Source organism: Desmodus rotundus, chromosome 2, assembly GCF_022682495.2.
Source record: "Desmodus rotundus isolate HL8 chromosome 2, HLdesRot8A.1, whole genome shotgun sequence".
In the NCBI taxonomy this organism is placed as follows: Eukaryota; Metazoa; Chordata; class Mammalia; order Chiroptera; family Phyllostomidae; genus Desmodus; species Desmodus rotundus.
In genome coordinates, this window is record NC_071388.1 from 180,081,039 (window position 1) to 180,104,586 (window position 23,548).

At 40.4% G+C, this 23,548-nt stretch overlaps 1 protein-coding gene across 3 annotated transcripts in view; it reads right to left on the reverse strand.

Annotated features, from left to right (window-relative positions):
* SATB2 (SATB homeobox 2) overlaps nt 1-23,548 on the reverse strand; it is a 180,114-nt gene that overhangs the window by 22,418 nt on the left and 134,148 nt on the right. For all 3 annotated transcript variants that reach the window (XM_053918904.2, XM_024563955.4, XM_024563956.4), the window contains one exon: nt 12,893-13,090. In XM_053918904.2, the coding sequence (XP_053774879.1) occupies nt 12,893-13,090 (198 nt within the window). The remainder of the gene's footprint in view (nt 1-12,892; nt 13,091-23,548) is intronic.

Consider the following 23,548-nt stretch of genomic DNA (forward strand, 5'->3'; position numbering starts at 1 on the left):
TGGCTCTCTTGAGAAAAAAGCCCCAATTGCATCATTTGCCAACTTTTGTACTGTGATGATCCCAACATGGGCCAGCTGTATCTATTTACGGAGTAATATCACCTTTCAAATTCTTGAAAATACAGCAGTGGGTTCCTGGGAGCCGGTGTAGACTTACTCTAGCACGCACTGAATCTGCTGTAGGAAGAGATACCCATCCCTCCTCTGCCTCCCAGATCTGCTCCCTGGAAACCCTTTGCTTGGCCTGATACACCTGTCATTTCCCCAGCCCCCCAGTGATGGGACACCGCTGATGTGATACTAATACGAAAAGAGATTTCATATCAAAAGGTGAAGGGTTATATGATTTGCAGTGAATTAGATGTAGAAACAACTTGTGAAGAAATTGAACTTGTGACCTTAGAACTGTCAAATCTATCTAGTTTGCTTGATTTCCCATTTCTAGGGTTAAACCGAGTAATAATAAAATAAATGAATTTCAGAACTTTGGCAGTTTTCCTTTAATTGGAAGTGTGCTTTTCTATCATTACAAGGGGAAGTTCCAGACTTCAACTTAATAAAAATCAGCAGTAGTTTTCAACTACATTAGATTTCCACACTAAACAGAAACAGCTGAGAAGCCACAGTAGGTAGGTTTGGCTACCATAGTTTAAAACTCAGTGGCTGGCTTTCTCTTGCAATTGTCCTAACTATCAATCATAAGACAATCAACTGGATCTCTCTGGGCCCATTTAAGGTGTTCATAATCTGTTACTTTTTTGCTAATTTCTTTTTCCAAATACATTTAACCTTCCAGGAGCAATATGTTTTTGTTTTGGTTTATTTTTTGTTATTTACATTTTCATTAAAATACTCCAACAGGGATCCGAAATAGATGAACCAACTCACAGAATGAGAGTTTCATGTAAAGAAACACTCACTCACTTACACCATGTATACCAGTATATCACTGGTATACCGTGTATATCAGTTACACCATGTTATACCAGTTTACAAAACAGTGGAAGAAAACTCTAAGGGATAAAACCTCTTATCTAAGGTCATATGCCCAGTCCTGTGACCACAGTTTGAGAAATTGAAGTTAACAATAGCCAGAGGGGTGTGGGGAGGGGACAGTGTGGAGAGGGTTTTATAGGAACTACTATAAAGGACACAAGGACAAAATTAAGGGGGAGGGTGGAGGCAGGGGACAGAGGTGGGTTTGGCTGGGGTGGGGTGGAGGGATGGGGAGAAAATGCAGACAACTGTAACTGAATAACAATAAAATTAGAAAAAAGAAAATAGAGATAGAAAGTAACTTTTGTTCTTTACAAGATCATCTAGTTAGTGAACAGGAAGTCTTAGGTAACAAACACATAAAGAAAAATTTAAAAGTATTTGAGAACTTTTTACTTTAATGTCATACTGCACTCAGGTTTAAGAAAATGCCAGTCATCTATAGTAAATGTGCATTAAAAAATTATAATCAAAGGGATCTACATTCGAAAGAAGCATTAACATTTGTTTCTACCATTATGTCAGACATCACAATTTTTTGAAATTAAAATCAAATGGTTATATTTATCATCAGGCTCTTGACCCTGTGGCTCCCAATCATAGAGCCACGACAAATAGATTTGTTGTGAACTGCACTTCAAATAATTTGTTACCATCAAGAGCAAAACTTGCAAATGTTTTACTTTTTTCTATTGTTTTTAGTAAATATGGGCTAATTCCATAATTCCGTCTTCAGCGACACTATTCACACATACTTCCACTCCCGTTTACTTGCAGTTGTGAGAGGAAAAAAGGTAGAATTCCAGGTGGTGACGCCAGGAATTGGATCACTTCCATGATAACCACCCATTATTTTCAGTATGAAGGACCCATCATTCTGCATGTTTGTTCAACCTGTACTATAGCCTCTAAGCAACACAAGGCCCGAGAAACTTTCCCCTTGTTGAGTCCATCAGAGGCCAGTACAGGGCTGCTGGTATGGTGGATGCTTATTTAATGCCGGACCAAAGAAACGCAAACCCTGCCACTGCGTGACACCTTGACGACGCTGTGCATTCCATGCGTTGTGGGGACAGCAGAGGTCCCACGGGTTATCCAGAAGCTGACTGGTCTTTTAGCTTTTTTAAGCTATAACCATTTTTTTAAAAAAATACTAACCCATTTTTGTCATACCCAATGCATTTTATTATGCCTAACAGGGATTTTATTCAGAGCTAAGAAGAAAAGTTCTCACTTTTGAATAACTTATAATGACTTCCGAAAGAGTCTGGATATGGAGAAAGATCAGATGAAACTAGACATTGAATTTTTCAAATCTGACTCTTAACAAAAGCACGACATGCACCCCAGTAGGGGTGAGGCACCTTCTCATAGCTCCCTAGTTATAAAGTTATGTGCCGACACCATCCTTCACTCAACTCTGAACTCTTTTGTGTAGATTTATCTTTAACATTAATACTAATAATGCTCAGACACTTCTGTCATTTCTCAAGTGCCTTCTTTGCAATCACCTTCTCACATAAGCCTCAACCCTATGGACCTGGGGGTACTATCTCTATTTTCAGAAAACTGAAGTGGCCTCTGCGAGACCTCCAGAGAGCTCCAATTGCAGGGGTGGCCCTAGAATTCAAACCCGGGTCTTCCGAAGGTCCAGCATTCTCTCCTCACTATCCACGCTCCTCCTTGTGCTTCCAGACGAGCTACTATTTCCATCTGCTTGGATAAGCTCTGTGACAATTTACCTCACTTCTGTTTAAAAAAGAAGAAGGACTGGGTGGGGGGTGGTTGAAGAAATCTAATTTCCATTTGGACATTTTACTTTCTATTACAGTATTTTTGAGTCAGGCAGTCCACAATCTTACAGAAACGGCTGTATTAATGTGTACTTGTGGGCCAGTGTTGGCAGTCCCGTCAGTTCCCAGAGCGCGGCCCTAGAAGTCCCAGAACGGGATCTAGGACTGAGCTGCCAAAGCCAGCCTCACACCCTGTCTCAGCCGCAGTCTTCTCTCAGATTTGTGGACCCGTTTGAGTGATTAGGCCCGAATCAAATTATGTGAAATCAGCACCCCTGCTCTGAACAAAGAATCAAACAGTGAGAAGAATTTCATCCCTGGGGCGAAACCCCTCTCTGCAGAGGTGCATCTCTGTTTCTTCTGCAAAGACAATGAATACCTTTCAAACCAACAATTATCTATGAAGGAAAAGCACTCTGATAGAAAATTTAAGAAGAAAATGTAAAGCAGGCCCCCATGCTTCTAGAACAGCTTGTATTTTTCTGCCACCAGAGCTCATTTGTAAGAGGGACTAGTTCACACACCTGACCCTCCAAGGGCCACACAACTTTGCCAACACATGCCTGATGAGCCAATGGTTTGGTTCAAGGGGTTGGTCAAGTACTCACAATAAATTAGCCCATAACTGCGGTGCCAAGTAAAAAGGTAGCTACTGAGAGAAATCACCCTGAGGGGAGAGAAGGAACATGACCAGGATTTAAAAAGCAGCGCCTCTCTGTGTGGTCAGAGAGAAATTAGGGGTGGAAGAGACATACTAATCAGTTTGCCATCAAAACCGTCTTTTAAAGTGCCCCTCAATCATTAATCTACATATGCAAATCTTTGTAAAACTATGTAAATCCCTTGGGACTCTGTAGTATAGACTCAGGTCTGTTGGCTTCAAGCAGCCATGTTTGTGTGTTTTTTTTTTAGTATAGGTAATATCATTTCTGAGAGGCTCTACATGTTTTTAACATATTATCCAGTACATTCTGGAAACAGCTAGAAAAGCTGAAGACTTTAAAAAGATGTCACTGAAGGTGAGAATCAGAGAAAGAAACAGAACCTATGGATTCCACTAACTCATAGTTTGGATTCTAGATTAAGGCAAGGTAGCAAGAGGGAAAATGGAAACTTGTTTAAAAATGTTACTTCTAAGTGAGTAAAGGGAAAAACTGCTCAAAATATGTGTGAAATTCTATCCGTTTTATGCACTGTTATGCACGTGGTGCTTAGAACAATATGTGGCACACAGAAGGAGCTCAACAAATATTTGTTAAATAAGTAAGTAAAAATGTGAGAACAAAAATGGCCAGTCGTCCCAATCATGTCTGTAACTTGAGGGGCCTGAAAACAGTTTTTCTATCAATATTAATCATCTTTACCAAAAGCCAGACTTTGCTAGACATCCACAGAAGTATTTAAAGGAATGTATTTTCTTTCTCATAGGTGACATGTGATAGGGCCCCACAATTGCCTTAATTTTAGTTTAAGTTTATTGTTGTTGCTTTTGTGAGTGGGGGAGACAAAAGGATACATTCTAATACACTACCTTAGTTTCTCTATTTATTTTGCCACTTGCTTTCCCAATTTCCTCCGTGTTGCTCATATTTAATCAGTTTGTCCCCTCACATTACCCTCTTTCTTTTCAGGTTAAAAAAATGTGTTTCAGATTATTTAAAAGGAAGAGAAAAAGGGCAAGAGGGAGTAGAGGAGGAAGCAAGGAAGGAAGGAAGGAGGACAACTAAGCTTTATGTCCAAAAGTATTATATATGTATGTTTTATCTTATTTTCCTATCAGAACACCAAGAAGAGGCCATAGTGCTAAAGGTTTTATATTATATGTAGTTTCATTTGATATCATTAGAATGAAAAGAACACAAAAATGTGTGTGAAAAGTATCCTGCTATATCAAAACTTTTAAAAATAGCCATAAAAAGGATAATTTCTGTTAGTGATTTTAGTGATTTCTGAGCACTGGGCAGTGAAGAGACATGTACCACTGAGGAGCATTTGGATGGAGTCAGTGACGCTAATCCTGCTTCTTCCCTTTACCTGCAGAGCAGCATTGGGTCAAACACCTTCCTTTCAGTTTCAGGATCCAGAAACCAAGGAGTATATCAGTAACCCACAGTGTGAGCTAACGGGATTGTGCTACCTCTCAGAAGTGCAAAATATCAAAATCAGACTATTATTTAAAGAAACATAGAAATTATGGAAGAGCAAGCTACTCAAGAAACCAAGGTTTTCTATTTTCCCACAGGGCAGGAAAAGACGGGGAGAAGAGGAATCCAGCTGTTGGACATTTCTTCTCCAACCAGCAACTAACCCTGGATGTTTAATCTGGAAGCTGGTGGGTTATGAAGGCTCAGTCACTCACAGGGCGAGCTCGGCTTGGCAAAACACTGGAACAACTCCACGAAGAATGAGAAGCAGAGAGCTAATTCCAATTACTAAAGTGATAAGCCTAGTAAAATGTTGACACCACTTTAACTAAATAAGCAGATCCAGAACATTACCATAGAATTCTGTTTACTTTCTATCAGGATCTATAGCACAGTGCCTGAACATACGGAAGTACATGATAAAATTTTTAATGCAATAAGGTAAAAAGGCATAAAACTTTAGATGCACATGGAACTTAAAGTCTCCCCAGGCATTTGTTTCCTCTGCTTACATGTCCACAGCAGTTTACATTAAAAATCATATTAATATCCCTTAACACGAGAATTTTGTATTAGACTTCTTAACCACACCCACAACCACGTACCCTCATAAGCGCAGGGTTCTAGGAGCCATGTTCAACTACATGGCCCTAACTTCCCAGCCCAAGGGCAGCTTGTTCACAAGCTACCAACAGGTGGCCTACAGCCACTTAGCTTTCTGCTTCTCATTCTTGTTGAGATTATTCTAACATTCTGCCAACAGAACTCTGCCTCTAAAAGGCAGTGCTTTCCAAACTAAGCATTCACTTCACTGGTTGGAAATTTAATGTCAAGAAAATTTCCCCTCACGGAGTTAAGGTGGACCAGTCAAGTGCCCTTTTATAAATATTTAAAGTAGTAAATATGGACTTGATAAAGACCCAGAGATAAGCTGTGAGGTACAGCAAAGGTCATGGGTAGGCCAAGGTTTTGAGGAGGCAGAATTATTAATTCAGAGAAACTAGGAGTATAAGCAGAAGTTAAGAGATAGACAAAGATGTAGAGTAAATGGGAAATTGAATGATGGTGAGAAGAAAAGCTGGATAGTAGAGAGAAGCTGACATGGGTCGGAGGTATGTTATAATTAGACAGCAAAGGGAGGATGAGCCCGTGAACTACCGCTGCTTAACTGAAGTCTAACCATCTTCACAGTCCTGGATTTTCATGAAGCTTTACCACCCTCAATTTCTTTGACTATATCTCTAGTGATTGAGCCAAAATTTCTTAAGCTGAATATTCTTTGTCAGAATGTCTGGTAAAAGAAAAACTTTAAGAAACTTTAAATTTGAAAAGTAGGGAAGCAACTTGCCTAAATCTCTGGAAAAAACAGTCTTAGCTAACGTCTAATCTACTGGCTACAAACTCTAATAAGGTCCTTCAATTTTCTGACATCATTACTCAGAGCAACACGTCCACTTCACTTTGGAAGAAGGTCAACCCAAGACAGAAGTGTCCATTTTCTAGAAAAAAAAAATTGGCTTCAAATGAACTCCAAATCTTCTCTATATTCCCAAATGACACAGTAGAAAGTTTGGACATGTTGAAACGCTAACTAGTAGCACAGTAATGAAGAATAACTGCATACAGGATAACATAACAGTAATATGAAAAAAAACTAGTGTGGTTCCTCCTTGAAGGCCGTGGACTTCCCAAGTGAGGACCTACTTATACAATATTCCATTAAAAATGACAAGTGTTCATCTGCAGTTCTCCTCAGGACTAGAGTAGGGTTTTAAAACTCTGAAGACCCATTCAGACAGAAGGCTTCACATAGGAACTTGGAATGAATCCAAGGTGGGAAAAATTTTAGTAACCTGGTTAGAGAATTTGTAAAGATCCATAACTGATTAACTAATTAGCTTATGTATTTCTTTGCTTAGAAGTCCTTTCAGAAGCAAGTCCACAAATCAAGATAGAGCTAAGTCTGGAGTAGAAAGGCATGAATGAATCCTCAGGGCTTGATGGCAGATTTAAAGTTTCCTCAAACACCAGCAGTGAGAGTCACATTCTAAAGCTATCTCAAATACACTTGGTGAGAGATAGAAATTTCAGTCACGTTGCTTCTTTGACATCCCACCCAGGGTATATAGGTTTCACTGCATTACGTATCCCGTAAAAAGAAAGCTCACAAAACTAGATCTAGTCAGGAGAATGATTCAAAATTGCATTGTGTGCATAGGCAGGCGTACATAATACAGAGAGCTAATGGCAAGAGCTCAGAGAAGCACGTTAGCAGTCCTTCCCAGCCTGCAGGTAGCAGTCCGACACTGGGGGAGACAAATATGGATTTAAGGTCTCACTTTGGGCAGGTTACTCAACGTTTCTAAGCCTCAGTTTCACATGTAAAAGTAGATAAAAACTGCCCTCCCTCTTGGTTTTTTCACAAGGTTTGAAGAAAAGAAGACGTAATAGTCTCTGGAAACTATTTGGAAGCCTAGTTTCCAAAAAGGCTAGCTGCTATTGGGCTAAGAACTGTTATTGTTATCATCATCATCATCATCATCATCACTGGTATTTGTACAGGAAAAACTTAAAATCAACCTCAGTCATAATTACAACTTTTTATCTCACACTGTTAGCAATGAATAGTGTGTCTAGACCGGGTGTCTCAGCCCCAGCACTACTGACGTTACTGGACAGGGAAGCCTCGGTTTGGGGGGTGGGGGGCATTGTTCTGTGTATTGGGGAACATTCGGCAGCATTCCAGGCCTCCGCCCAGTGGATACCAGTAGCATCCCCAAGTTATAATAACCCAAAATATCTCCAGACACTATATCCCATGGGGTCCAAGTCCCCACTGGCTGGTACCCATGGGAGTCGGCGGGTCAGGAACCACAGAGCCTCCGCCGTGCCTCCCCGAATGAAGCAGAGGCACACTGCCGGTGTCGGCTGTCCCCTACCAGGTCTCACATTCTTCCTCAGTGTACGGCATGGAATTTTAAAACAAGTACTTGTCAGGAAACCACAGAGCAGCAAGCTCAGAATTCCTGGACTTCCAAAATAACCCATGGAAGCACTGTGGTGGAAATATAATAAAGCAATAAAGCATGAACTACACAGACATGAACGATTTGGCAAATGCTCCCCAGTCAACCCCACTCAGTGACCTAGTCACAGCATGAGCAATGTCCTCTCCTCCCGGTGCGTTAAAGGAGAAGTGCGGTCAGAGGGGAGACTGGATGCCAGGACACGCCTGCGTTTTCACTCAGCGGGTGCCCTGGCTTCAGGCGAGGCTCAGCGTCTCTGCTGCAGTTTTTCCAATTGTAAAATGCAGTTGTTAATAATGAATACTCTGACCTAACTAGTTTTTGATTCTAAGTTGAGGATATCCATTCAGTTTAGGGCCTCAGGTCATAATAACCACCAGGGAGAAAATCACTACAACCGCAAGAAATAATTTTGTCTCCAACTTTTGGCGTGCAAAATAGAATTTGCCTCATCGTTTTCATGGACCGTTTCAGTTTGCCTCACCACGTCATCTTACCTAGGTTGGTCTTCGCTGTGCTACATTTACACGGGCTAGAAATAGTATGCATATCTGTATTTCACAACCCCCCTTTTCGGGGTACCCCCCGAAGGAGCCTGTTTAGGAATTTTCCCCCCTAATTTTCTCTGCTTCGCAAAACTTTAAGAGCAAGGATATACTGACTATCTCCCTTTGAAGGGCCACAAAACATTGCAAACTGAAGATGTTTTATGCCCCCCCGAAGAACCAGTTTTCTCCCCCTGTGGCAGGAGTCCTCCAGTGAGGACCCGGGGACTGGAGGGGTCCACTTTACAAAGTGTGTTCAGAGCCTGGAAAGTCGCCTTGTACACAGCTGGGGCTTAAATGGGGGTTTCTGGAGAGACGCAGAGTACCAAACAGAACACTGTAGAAACCAGATGATTCCACGTGGCATCAAAGCTATACGCCGCCTGCAGAGACAGGAATTCCAGGGGAAGAGCCACCTCACTCTTCCTGGACCCCTGTCTCTGGGGCTGACAGCGTCTCTTAGTAGCCCCAAGCCCGACTTAGCATCACCCATAACCTAGCTTCACCTCTGAAGGGAAATACGATCACCTTGCACTTCTTGGTAAGCGTGCAAAGGCTTCTGTTAGGCGTCAGGGTTATAAAAATAAATAGCACAAAATGGTTACTATGGGAGAAATCAGAACCACAAGGCAAAGACACATGCAGCTTTGGTGTGGCGGCTTCAGTGTAAAGCTGGAGTCACAGGGGCAAGGTGGCCTTACAGGGGCGGAGTGACGTGACAAGGTGACAAGAGCGAGGCCTAAATGAAGGGGTGTATATGGGTGTATGTGGACACAGAGGGTGGGTGATGAGGACTGGGCAGCAGCACAGCGAGTGTGCGCCCTGCATGGAAGGCATCGGCTCCAGCCAAGCGGCCCAGTGCTTCAGATCTTCTGATTTTTTGGATTGTTATGTGAAATCTGGATTTTTATGTGAAATCTCCTGATTTTTTAAATGTGGGTTTAAAATTTTAAAACCCTCTAAGGGCTTTAAAAAAGAAACACAGCTGCAGGCAATGTAAGCCTATCAATTTGTAAGCCATTTGCAAACAAACAGCAAGAAAAATTTCCTCTCTTCTTTCTGTGAGGGGGGAGGGGTTCTGACTCTGGGAAGCTTCTCAGCATCACCGAACATGCCAACTGGGCAGTCGGGGTGGGAAGCGCCTCCTGTGGTCCAGCACCGCGTGGGGCTCTCATTCGACAAACTAACATGGCAGGTAACTGTGCACAAAGGTCATTGCTTCATATCCCTACTACATAAGAAAAATTGGGGAGCAGTGCACCCTAACTGCTTAAAGAAACTGAAATGGCCCCCTTCTATGACCATAATGCATGCATTTTAATATGCTACACATACCAGAAGCTCTTAATAATCACTGATTTCACCCATACTTAACGATTTAATAATGGTGCATTTTCTGCCTAATTAGACGAAATGTAACACTGGCAAACAAATGTTACTACACACAAATTTTAAAGTTCCTAAAATATGTAAGCAATCATATCTCCTTAAAATTTCATTTGGTGTAAGGATACAAGTGAAGTTCAATCCTGAGTCCAATGGCTTAACTTTTGGACAATTACAGATTAATTTTAGCACTTTGGGACATTTCTGAAAATAGCACTTCCCAAATCGCAGAGGCTGTATCAATTGTATTCTCCAGTCTCCAGATTTCCAGTCATTTTTCCTTATTTTTCATATCATGACTAATAAATAATTAATCCAAAACTGTGTACCTTGCTGACAAACAAAACGCGGCCTTCAGAGTGGCAGCCCGTGGACCCAGGCACCACGCGAAAGAGAAAGTGACGTATTTGATGAGCTCCACGGCAGTTATGGGCTCCAGGTCGATGGCTGAGGCAAAGTCAATGTAGGGAAATTTGCCCCATTTGTAAACTCTCTAGTCAAGATCTGAGTGACGAGTAACCTCTTACAAAACAAAAGAAGTCTCTTAGTGATATCAGAAGTTAATATTAATATCTGCAAAGTGCTTAAAAATGAACACAAAAATTACAGATGGACTCTTTAATTTATTATTGTCATTAATGTCATTATTATTGCCATTAAATATTGTTAGCATACTCTGGTTTTGATATACTAACATAAAAGGTAATAAAACTCATAAATCAATTGTCTGTCTGCTTTTAAGATTTACTTTCCTCAGACTGGTCAGTTAAAAGACAAAACATCATGTTGAATTTCCTTTAGTTCCCTAAACATAGGGGCCTCATAGAAATGAGAATTTCTGGCCAAAAAAATGGAGACAGAAATGTATAGGAGCCAACATCTTCCAAATAAAGGGAAGTTCTCAATTACAATGGAGAGTAAGTTTTAGTATTTTTATCACAAACTTCTCTAAATTTACAAGTTCAAAATAAAACTGAGATTTAAAATGGGATGTTATTTATTAATGTGTAGAGTAAAGCAGCTTTTTACTCCTTTCCTGCTTTTCCTGGATTGAAGGAAGATGACCACTGAATGAAAAATCCACACAAAGCCAATGGTTCCCTGAAGCTAGCTTTTGGCTTTGTGTTGGTTGGACATAAAAATTTTGACCCATTTATATCAAAATAAGAAAAAATCAAGGGTGATGGAGAATTTTTTATATGATTGAATGTATACAGTTTATAAGACCTGTTGTCTGTGGCTAAACTTTTCATTAATTTGTTTTGTTACTAAAAATATTTCATTTCATTAAATATATGGATAATAAATGGGAGCTTTCCTTAAATTTTTCATGTAAATTAATTTTCCTAAATTATAAGTTAGTGAACTTATATTGGATCCCTCTTTAATTTTAATTTCTACTAACTGTCAAACTATGAAAACCACCGCTCTACGTCACCCGGTGTGCTGACCTAACTGGGAGGTGGTGCGGTGTTCGAAGGAGGCCCCAGCCAGGGAGGGACGAGGAGGGGCATGGTGAGTACTGAAGGGTAAATCCTGGGGCTCACCTTTGAGGAATGACTCACCCAAGCATCAGTCCAGAGCCAGAAGGGTGGGCTCCACCACATATCAGCCCACCCTCGTCACCCACCCACTCTGAGTTTACTGTGGATAGTGTAAGAGACTGCCCCCAGGTGCTCCTAGTTCTACAAATTCAGGAGTCTAATCATTTGGGCAATTCACTCTGTGACTAAGGAAACTGACCAATGAGAACATGAAAGCATTGCCTGAGATGTCAATGTTTGGATGAAATGGGATAAAAGGGACCAATTCACTTCTGACCTCTCCCCCAGGCATGTAAGAGTGGGCCAAGGAGAAAGGAGATAGGGAACTTCAGGGTAGAGCATCTTACTCCATCCTCCACCACCGCCCCTATGACATCTTAATCAAGAAAGCGCACCCCATCATTCTCCTAATCTTCTCTTCTACTCTTTACACACACACACACCTACATGCACTCCTGCCCCAACCTTTCTCTTCTGGCTACACAAAAGGAGGTCAGACAGAGGCTCTGAAGAGTCCTCTTTGGTGGCCGCTGGGATTGGTGGTATTGGGTAGTAGAACAAAACTCATCACCTACCAAAACAACCTGTGGGCAAAACTCCAAGGGGTGTAGCCTTAGAAACCCTAGTTACCGGTAATATTTCTTCCAAAACTACTGATTTTTAAGTAGTTAAACTGAATTGCTTTTAGAAAAAAATATTTCTCTCAATGATAATAAAAACAAAGCAACAGCACATGTGACTCAAATGAAACCAAAGTTGGCAAAAACTCATCTTAAAATTCTAAGAATGTATCAATAATTTCTCTCAATGCTTCGGTTGAGTTCAATAATAGTCTCAATCAGGGATGTCCAACCTTTTGGTGTCTTTCGGCCATGCTGGAAAAAGAAGAGTTATCTTGGGCCACCCATTAAATATACAAACACCAACGAAAACTGATGCGCATAAAAAGTTTTGGGGTAAATTTACGATTTTATTTTGGGCCAATTTCATAGCCATCCTGGGCTGCAAGAGGGTTGGACACCCCTGCCATGTGGATATTTTTTCCACAGCCCAATCAAACATTCTTTGAGGAATTTTGAATCAATTCATTGGCTACTTCAGAGTGATTTCTTTAGAAAGTAAACCGACGAGAACTATGAATGATGTTTTATTATTGGGAGATTTAATTCTGAATGAATGCACTTGTTTCACAATCCCACTAGTAAACGCCCTTAGGAAAGGATCAGCCTTTGGATCTGACTTGTCAGTCATTTTTCTCTGTCTGCGTGATCATGTGTGTGTACATGCACACAAAAACACACAGTTAAACACACTCTTCCCGTGGAGAGAGAGGCATCCTTGTTCTCATGGACATGGCACGAGACACCTTCCTAGGGGAGCTCATGTGATGTACGCTTTGACACCCCAGAGCTGCCAGCACAAACAGCCTTGCTCAGCCTGGAAGAACGGAGCACTGACCTGCACCGGCTCAGGCGGGAGCTGGACCACGTGCTGCATGCGCTCGCTGTGGTGATGCCTGGACTCCTCCTCATAGATCACATCCCTCTCATGCTGCGGAAGGTTCAGGAAGCGACGGATGGTACAGAGGTTCTCCCAGAGTGTGCGGTTTTCTGGGCTGGGATTCTCCTTCCAGCGGAGCAGTTCACACAGCCAGCCCTAGAGAGAGAAGGTCACTTGAGTTCACCCTTCGAGTGCAGAGCAGCAGAGGATGGCTTGACTGCAGCGAAGTGCCATCCCATGTTATTACATTTTTTGTCAAAATTGTTCCCACCGACCTGGGGAGATCCTGAAACAGCCTGACCACTCAAAAACCAACCAATAACCACACTGGTTTACACCAATGCCTGAGAATCTTCACTCCTGTTACCTTATCACCCTTCCTATCACATACATTCTCAGTTAATTTACAGTTCCTTTGTAGAAATACTCAAGGAAGAATATAGTTATCTAACCTCAGAAAAAAGAAATTTGTGTTGGCCTACTACAATTTTTTTAAAATTACTTAATTGGATAGTATTCCATCCTAAGAAAAGAGTGAAGATGAACAAATATGTATTATGAGATCACAAATTTTAAAGGAGTAAAAATGTCTAAGTGTGAATAGCACTGAATTCCCTGGGGAGAAAACAGTCTTACAATTATCAATAATGCCACAAAACTGAAACAACCACCTTAGCTAGAATGAAAAAAAAATTGTGTATTTGCTCCATCTCTGCATGCCTTGGGCTCTAGGCCCTGTTAACCATCACTTTCCCACCCCAGCCACACCTGCAGGAAGGTAGGCAGTTGGTCGGGTCACACCTGCAAACGAATGCCTCCCAACCCTGGCATCCGGATGTTCTCTCGCTCGCAACTGCACGAGAAAGAAAATGTAATGCAAATAATGATAGATTATATGAAAATAATACAGAGGATGCTGTCAACATCGCTCACTGACTCATGTCAAAATATTTTACCCAGTAGCTTTCTAACCCATCATTTCTAAGCTACATCGCTAATTTTAAAAGCAAGTAGTGTCCCACATCACGCCTCTTGCAAAAGAGTAAGGATTTTTCTAAAGGTGCATAAGCAAACACAAATGACTTTGTGAAAAATAAATCTCAAACCTCAACAAATTTCTATATTGTAACTTCTAAGCCAATGAAAGTTCCTGACACGCATTCTAAAAACCCCATATAATATCATAAGCCGTTGTTTGTCTGACACTCCACTGTGTCTTCTGCCTTTACCCAAAAAAAGGCAAGATTTGATTATCTCCGCTGCATCAGCCAAGACAGCAACACCAGCTGTTCTCATTGTGCAGCCTCTTCCTCGCGGCCTCCATGTTAATAACCTGATCATTCCATTTTCCCCTTCAACTGCTGGCCGCAGCACCACGAAGAGACAAAAACCCAGGCCCATCTGCAGCAGCTGTAGGCACTGAACTGTGAAGCCGCTGGGGATTTATAAACTAATCTGTAACACAACACTGCCTTGTTTTTACAAGTGAGAGGCCACATTTGCGCAGACCTGATCTTTTCTTACAATAAACTGGGAGCTGGGGAGAGTTAGAGGGTTAGGAAGAATGAAAACAAGATATCTAATCATTTGCTTGGAAATGTTTTTCCACATATTTTCATAGATTTTTTTAACTCAGTGGAGAGACAGGTAATGGTTGATTTTCAAGGTGCAACATATATGAAAAGCTGAAAACAAATTTTTTATCTCTATCAGAAAATAAATTGTATTTTTAAAACTCTCCTAGTCCCAAAGTGTTTCCTCAAGGGTTTCTTTGTACAAAGAAAGGATTCTTGAAATGGAAAATAAACCATCTGTGGAAAAAATAAGCTCCTATTTCTCTGTCTTTTCACAGATCTGAATAAGTCTCCCACTGAACTCTTTCATTTTTTTCAAACAGGTATGTTTAACATCCCCCAGGGGAAGCTAGGGCATGCAGACCAATCATTTAACAGAAAATAAAAACAAAACCTACATCTGTTAAAAGATGAAGTTCTGAGATGCCCAGACCTTCAGGAGGACAGCACCTGCTGTTCTGCTTAAGGAGTGAATTGCATTGTGGGAAGCCACAGCTTGAAAGGAGACAGGTGACAGCTGAGTGGCATCTTCACTTATAGTACTCAAAACGTCTCACACGACGTTCATTGCCGCATTTGATTTATATGTGCTGTTGTAATCTGCACTCATTACAATCACTTAGAACAGACTACAGGCCTCGTTATGGACGGCGTGCTGTCTGCCATCCGTCTTTAAGAAGTGTAGTGCTCAATTTGCCCACTGACATGCTGGGTCCTGACCTTGAAGCTATTAGGGAGCGGATTAGACACAAGTGTGATCATGTGTGCAGACATAAGCAAACCAAATTAATTTCTGGCACAGGGAGGTAGCCAACAAGACCCTGTTCTTAGGGCACCAGAGAACTTCCTCAAATCCCTGATGGAGCCGAGCTAATAGCGTGTTTAAGGGAACCCGGTTTTGAAGATGAAGCACATTCATGGTATTTAGAGGGTTATTAATCTAGTTTCCCCACAAAGTGTTTGCTTGGCTGATCAGATTAAGGGATGGAGCCTTCACCAGCGCACCCCCACCACAGCAGGCCCCAAGAAATCTGTGATACTTCACAGCCTTGGACATATTGCACCATGTGTACCCAGCTGCTTCAATAATTAGCTTATGAATGTATCAGCTGGTTCTGTGATTTTTATAAATAATAACTAACCTACAGAGCAGAAAGATTGTCAAGAGCCTTACACCAGCACAAAACTGCAAGGTGCTCTAACTTTAACTTGCTCTTGTACTAAATGCCCATATTCCCTACCAGTGGAGCTCCTGCAATGCCATTTATAAATATTTATTTTGCATTTGAAACGGCAATGTATTTTTGTCAGTTTTCTCTATGGCAGCCATGATTTGCCTTCTCCGCAGTCCAACTCACCGCTCACTCTCCCTATTTTATGCTTACCTTCCGGAAATCTGTTCTTCCACCTCACTTCCCATCTCACCCCTCCATCTTTTTATTCGCGCAATCCTTCCACCAGTCCATTTACGACGCTTATCTCTGTTTTCTCTGTTGGGTCTCTATTTGCTTGTTTGGTGGCTAATGAATGTGTGACAAAGCGTCATACTCCTTCACGAACACACATGTATGCCACTGTGAGTGAACCCATCACAGAAGAGATAAAGAGTCCCCACACTGGGATTTTTTTTTCATTTATATAATTTTTGCATGCCATCCAAGAAAGTTTTGCAGTATCAGGCAAAAAAAAAAAAGTGTAAATGTCAAATAAAACAGTGACAGATGACAGTATTCTCTATTGAATAGCACTGTTTCTGTCGTGCATGTTCAATGGGAACTCATGAATTATTAATAAACAAATCTCCTTTTTCTGTTAAAAATCTCAAGTAGGTTTTCTGTTGTTGTTCCCTATGTGTGATGTGGAGCATTCCAGGAGAATTATTTTCACTTCAGAAATGCTGATGCAGAAGTTCCTCTGACTGCCAGCCTGGGCCAGCTCTGTGAGCAGGGACCATGAACTGAGGGCACACACCTAGATATTTCTCTTTTACTCTGGATATACGTTTTGACCAAAAGTCGGCGAAATATTCATGTAGTCAGGGTTTTTTAGTACGGTAAAACTAAGGCTAGATGAATTACAAGTGTCTGAGCACACCTCGTATTCCTCGTGTTACTCCGTTGGCTGAAAGGTCTCCTATTCAACCCTCCATCCCCTGTGGGAAGCTGTACTTCAAGAGCATGCAACCTGCATCCCTGACACCACACCACTAAGCTCCAGCTCTGGCACTAAAGAACTGGTGATTTTTGGGCAAGTGGGTTACCCATTTGGAGCTTCTGAGAACTTAACTGTAAAAGATGGTCTCCACATTCCATGATCAGTTACCTTGTCATTTTTTCAGAAATAGTAGATAATGATTAATTATTAAGTACAAATACAAAATCACCTTGACCAAGTGATCAAGGTCAACATCACCAGTGATGACACAGCAACACCATGAGCCCCAGGACATGATGCACTTCGAAGGACTTCAGTCGAATTATGACAAACCCAAATGGAGAGACGTTCAACAGAATAAGCCAGTACTCTGGAAAAATGGCAAGGGCACTAAAAAAAGAGGAAAGACTGAGGAATGGTCACGGACTACAGAAAACTAAGGAGAACTAACAAACTGCAATGTGGTTCCTGGGTGGGGACCTGGCACAGAAAATGGACACTGGTGGGAAAGCTACCAAAATTAGAATAAAAATTTTAGTTTATAGTAGTAAAACAATGTTCATTTCTCGGTTTTGACTATTCTACTACAATAATTTTTTGCTGTAAGGTTTACACAGAAAAATATGCAGGGAGCCTAAGTGTAATGATGCCAAGGTGTTTACTATTAAAACCCTTTTACCTTCAAAATCTAAACCAGAGAAAGAATATACATTTAAATGCTGTGTCCTTGCAATCAGTGGTTAGAGTTCCCAAGCACTCAGTGCATAAGCAAATGACATCTATTAACATCTCATTTTAGCCATCTTGTCAGCCTCATAAACAAATATATTTCCCTTGGTAGAAAAAACAAGCCTGACCATCCTTTTCAACTATGCAGGTGAGGCAACATGGACACCCGTCAAAATATAGTTTATTTACAAATCCACGTGTTCCTGAAAAGTTGTGTGTCAATCTAAATTTATAAAGCAAATCACGTTGTAAATGTGTTAGGAATGCTTACTACTTGAAGAACTGTGCCATCATCTCTTTTTGGAAGATGAGTAATAACCCCTTAGTTTACCCTTTAGCAAAGAGGTAGTCATTAATGATTTATTTAAATGAGATATCTCTAGTTCACAACTCAAAAGCATTAATAGAGGAAACAGTAAGAACCACAATTTGCTGCTGTTTCTCCTTTACGGTCTCATCTCCTATCAGTTCCCCTATTGACCTTGTGCTCCTGGTACAGTGAATTATTTTCAGTGCCTGAATACATTTGGTACATTCCTATCTCCATGCATGGACCAGGATATATACCTCATACGTGATTTCTCTTTTAGACTGGTTGTGTTTTAACCAAAGGATGGTGGAGTATTTATAGAATCAGTTTAGTTTTCTTAGTATGATAAAACTGAGGCTAAGTGCATTACAATGTTTGAACACAGCTAGTATTCCTCATGTGACTCTACTGAATGAAATGTCTCATATGTAACCCTCTGTCCCTCACGAGAAGCTGTACCTTAAGGTTTAGCCAACATGGTCTCACCCCAACCTATAAAAACTGGCTGCTCTCTCCTGCATGACTCCAAAGAATTTTGCTTTTACTCTTACACAATTTGGTTATTATTGTTATGAGTGGGCATGTCGGTGTCCCCATCAGGACGGTCAGCTTCCTGACGGGGGAGGAGGGAGAGGGGTAGCTTCTTATTCACGTTACCACATTCGGAGAAGAGTGTGGTTCCTTGCACGTAAAAATTGCTCAATAAATGCTCATCCGATTGAAATGAAATTATTAGCATGCATAGCAATTAGCATAGAGGAATGTTTTACAGTCTCAAATTCGAAGAGTTATAGTTGGAAAGGAGCACTGTTTTTCAGAAGCAACCCTGTCAATGTTCTGAGATTTCTTTTCCCACCCGTAATGCACGAATGTAATAAAGAAAATGGGGTGATCCAACTTACCCCATTACATAAGTGCAATCAGTGACAAGATTCTCTCAGAACGTTAGTTCAGTTTATAAGCTTGAACATCCATCTACTGTGTACTACGCCATGTGTTGGTATGTTACATGTATTATTTAATTTCATTATTATTTTTTACTTAAAAAGTTGATTGAAATCACCAGCAAGGAAGTGAGTGATTATGACAATGAAGCTCAGAAAAAAATGTCACCATAGAGAATATGACATATAAAGTGATCCTTGAAAGATAAAGAAAGATTTCACCACGTGGGGAGAGGAAGTGATCAGAATCACATTCCACGCAAAGGTAACACTATCAGCAATGCACAGACTTACACAATGATCACATCTGGGGATCAGGAGCAACTTTGTGGGGCTAAATCACTATCTAGAAATGGAGGTTGGGATCAGATTATAAAGAATACCATGCAAAAAATAAATTCATCTTAATCCTATGGGCCCTGGAAGTTATAGAAGACTTTTAAATATGATGAAGTTCACTTTTCTTTCTTTTTCTCCTTCTTGCCTCTCTCCATTCCTTCCTTCCCTCATCCCTCCCTCCCTAACAAGAAATCATTAGAGAAAACACTATGATAAAGTCAAGAGCCCCATGGACTCACAATGACCTGGCAGTAATAAAGTACATACTTCATCAGCTTCATCCTCCTGGAGTTTTCATTTGAAAAGATAATGACAAATACACTAAGTGCCATAATGTATCAATCATTTTTTATTCTGTTCTCATCTTTTTGTCATTGTTTCTCTCTGTGTATTGTCCAAATAAAGCATTTTAAAGCTTCCCTGGATTAAAATGAATGAGGAAAGGCAATATTGATTTCACTAATATAAAAATTTAAAAGTTTAAAAATGTCAAGTAATCAATAAATGAGTGACTACATACTTTCCAAGCTACACACCAAAATGCTGAAAATTTTCAAATGACCAGTAAGGTCTCTTTTTTTTAAAGATTTTTATTTATTTATTTTTAGAGATTGGGGAAGGCAGGGGGAAAAAGAGGGAGAGAAACATCAATGTGTGAGAGAAACAACCATCAGCTGCCTCTCACACACCCCTAACTGGGAACCTGGCCCACAACCCAGGCATGTGCCCTGACTGGGAATCAAACTGGCATCCTTTCAGTTTGCAGGCCAGTGCTCAATCCACTGAGCCACACCAGTAAGGGCTAGTAAGGCCTTTTAATACAGGCTACTGTTTGAGTTTGAAGTCCATTAGATAGAAGCTTGAATCCTAGCTCTAAAACTTAAGGCTAAGTGATTGGGGAGGGGAAGCAAGCAGGGAGAGTTAGGTTCCTGTCCGTGGTACTGAAATGTCACTGTGTACACAGTTACCCGTACTTGTTTTCCTACCCCCAGGACACTAGGTAATGACTTCAGCTTCCTCATGTTTTTCCCTTAAAAAAAACATTAAGTCCTTAAAAAAATTAAGTTCTATATTGATGACAAATTTCCCAATTTTTCTAGTATTTCATAACAAATACAAACCAGGATTTGCTCAGCAAAAAACACAGGTTCAATCTCCAACAAAAAAGATAAAGGACTGTTCCTGTTGAGTAAGGTTGTACTGGCCTCAGAGGCAGAGCCTGGTCACAGTCATTACCGTTCCCCCTGACGTGTCAAATGCAGAGCTGATCGTGAACCCAACCTACAGATAGTAAACAACAGCCCCCCCCTGTTTGCCCCTCTAGGAACTCCAATGAATGAGTATGTCGGCAAATGAACAGTTTTTCAGGAGAATGACTCAAGCCTTCCTGCAACAGAAATCTAAAAGGACATTTACTCACCCACATTTTCAATACAGAAAATGTCAGCATATGTAACCAAAAGGAAATGTTTTCTGAGCATCTCAAAAGAAAACTCATATTATTAACCACAGACAGTTCGCTTTCTAAATGGAAGCACACGAAGTCCCCAAACAAACTTTCGTAACTACGAAAGGATTTCTCTTCTGCTGGTTGAGACTCTTCTGAAGTGTGAAATGAGCCAGATAATATTCAGCTCTTGTTTCTTCGTCACTGAATTCTCTTTTCATGAATCCAATAAGTGTCTATTAAAATAAATAAACTCCCTAACGATTCAAGATAACCTAATCAAGAAAACTGAAACGGGTAAAAGGCTAACTGCAAGGGAGGCCTGTCAAGGGCTTCGGTGAGTCCCTGACGAGGAGGCCATCTACACTGAAAAACACACTTGTGCTGAGCATTTGGTTGCAGTTCAAGGTTAATTATCTCACACCTTAAATGTGTTAAGTTAAAATGATCTGCTTCTTTTTTTATTTCTCAAAATTGTACGCTAAGTTCCAAACTGCATTTTCATGGGGACCTATTTTCAGCTGTCTCTGGGCGTGCCCCTCCATTTCTATGGATGTGGTTGTAGAGGTTACATCTGTAATTGAGAGCAATGAAAATTTTATTTCAGATCAGCTCCGTAACCTCTCTTACAGAAGGCTCAGGTCAGGAGGCAATGTCGTAAAATCTTGTGGCCCTCCTTACCATACGTACATCGGATACACATAGCTACCTAGCAGTATGGAAATTTGGAGTAACTTTTATAAATGTGTACACACAAACATACATGCACTTGTGGGAACGCGAATCTGAAAAAGTTGTCCATATCTGTCAGAAGATAAATGAATGTGCAATCTTGTACTTCTCCATTTAAGTACTAGGAAGATATTAACAACAAAATATACTAGACTAAAATATAAAGCAGAATAACAACAAAAATATTTCCAGTCCTTGACTTCAGGTCCAAATTTTAGCGTATCTATGACACAATACTATATATTGTGCAAACTGCCTCAAAAACTTATAAATGCAGGGAGGGGACATAAACACAGAAAATTATGATACCTCTTGAAAGATCAGGGCTGGTTCTAAGGTGAGGCAAGCAAGTGACTAGTTGCAAAATTTAAGGAGTGTGGTTCTAAGAGTGCATGCCTCCTTCCATTTTACATCCTAGGGTCTCCTTTGCCTCATCCTAGTGTTGGCCTTGTAAAAGGAAGATGATAAACAGTCCCTACAGCAAAGTGGTAGGAATTACTCACAGGCACCAACATTCTCCAACTGTAAGAATGCTGCTTTAACTTGAGGTCCTCTTTGAAAGAGGGCTGGGAGTGTTGGGAGAGGTGGCTTTAATATGGTAGCTTGATTTGCTTCAAAGTTACGTGGAAATTTCCAAAGGTGCTATGTCATAAACAGGCAAAATAATGCATGTTTCTGCAGTAGATAAAGATGAGCTTAAAACCAGTACAAAAACTTTAGCAAGGGGTAAATGCATCTGACATTTTAAGATTTGTCCATGAACTCTGTGATTAATCTGTTAATCTTTGTTGATTAAGGGCTCCCACAAAAGCTAGTTCTAGGGCATGAAATCATAACATAACTAACTAGGGGCACAGTAAAAAGAACCCGATTGTTCACTATAAGGCTGCTATAAAAACTGAGATCTGGAAAGAATTTCTGCTGATGAAATTCCACTAGAATCGAACCCTTTAAGATGCTGCTAAGAGAAAAAGGGAGAGAATGAAGTGCTCAATTTGACAGTTAAACATCATACTGTTGACTGCCTACTTAGTTTGGCATTTAGGAATGTTGAGAAACCTAACTTCATCACTACATGGCATTATAATTTTTTAAATGGTAATTATAATGTACATATATTAAGTTTTTATTTGAATTTGGTGGAGGGCCCTGAAATTGTCATATGCATGCCCCGGTTGACAAGAGTAGAAAATCCTCCTTGATAGATTGTCAAAATTATTGTGTTCCAAAGAAACCTGCCCAGCAACAAGGGGCAGCTGCTCAGGCAAGGCTGCATGCCTTTTTTAGGCTGCCTTGCACACTGGATCCAGGATGGCAAAAATCATCAGGAGTAAGACCGAGACCGCCAACGCAGTTTACATGGGGCAGCATATAGCCAGTACTTCCTGTGACTTTTTTATACCAGAGAGATGCGGCAAAGCTTTACTTCTAATAGCCTGAGCTATCCTGGCCCCAGTAAAGCCATCTAAAAGGTAAGAAACTAAATAATGCGACAAAAACAGTGTTTTCCACTTTATAAATTTACTCTCTTATGTAAAATGTTGGCCTTAAAAAAGAGAATTATAGTTTTAACTTGTCTTATAATTGTGTATTGTACAGTATGATCTTAGGATACAAACACCCATGTGCACACACATGTATATTATAAGGAAAGACTCTAAAATGTTAACAGTAACTATCTCTGGGATGTGGAATTATGGGTAAATAGTGCTTTGGCATTTATACATTTCTGAATTTTCTAAAGATAAGATGTTATTACTTAATTACATAATAGGGGTTATTTCTTTTTAAAAAACTATCTACAACTAAATCGTGCCTAGGACATTTTTAAAAAGAGATGCAAAAGCAAAGATTAATATGGTAACCTATGACAGAATAAAAAGAGTTATGTTAGCATATATACTGAATGTGACATAAACTCTAATAGCAAGGAGCAATAAAAGAAAACAAACCCAATAATATATCAATTATTTTTCTTTATGTAAAGTTGCCTGTTTTCCCTTTATTTTTGTTTTATTTCAAAAGGACCTGCCAAAGAGAACTGTGCATTTTAGTAAATAATTTAGCCTGTTAAGCAAATTAGACCATTTATAAGGAGAGATTTAATAATAAAGAAGTGTGTCCACTGCCCTGGCTGGTGTGGCTCAGTTGGTTGGGCATTGTCCGACAAAGCAAAAGGTCATGGGTTTGATTCCCAATCAAGGCACATGCCTACGCTGAGGGCTCGGTCCTGGTCGGGGCACGTACAAGAGGCAAGCAATCAATATTTCTCTCTTACTTTGATGTTTCTTCCCTTGTCCCCAAAATCAATAAGCTTATCCTCAGGTGAGGATTAAAAAAAAAGTAGTATGTACGTAAAATCTGAGCCTGTACGCTACATATAAA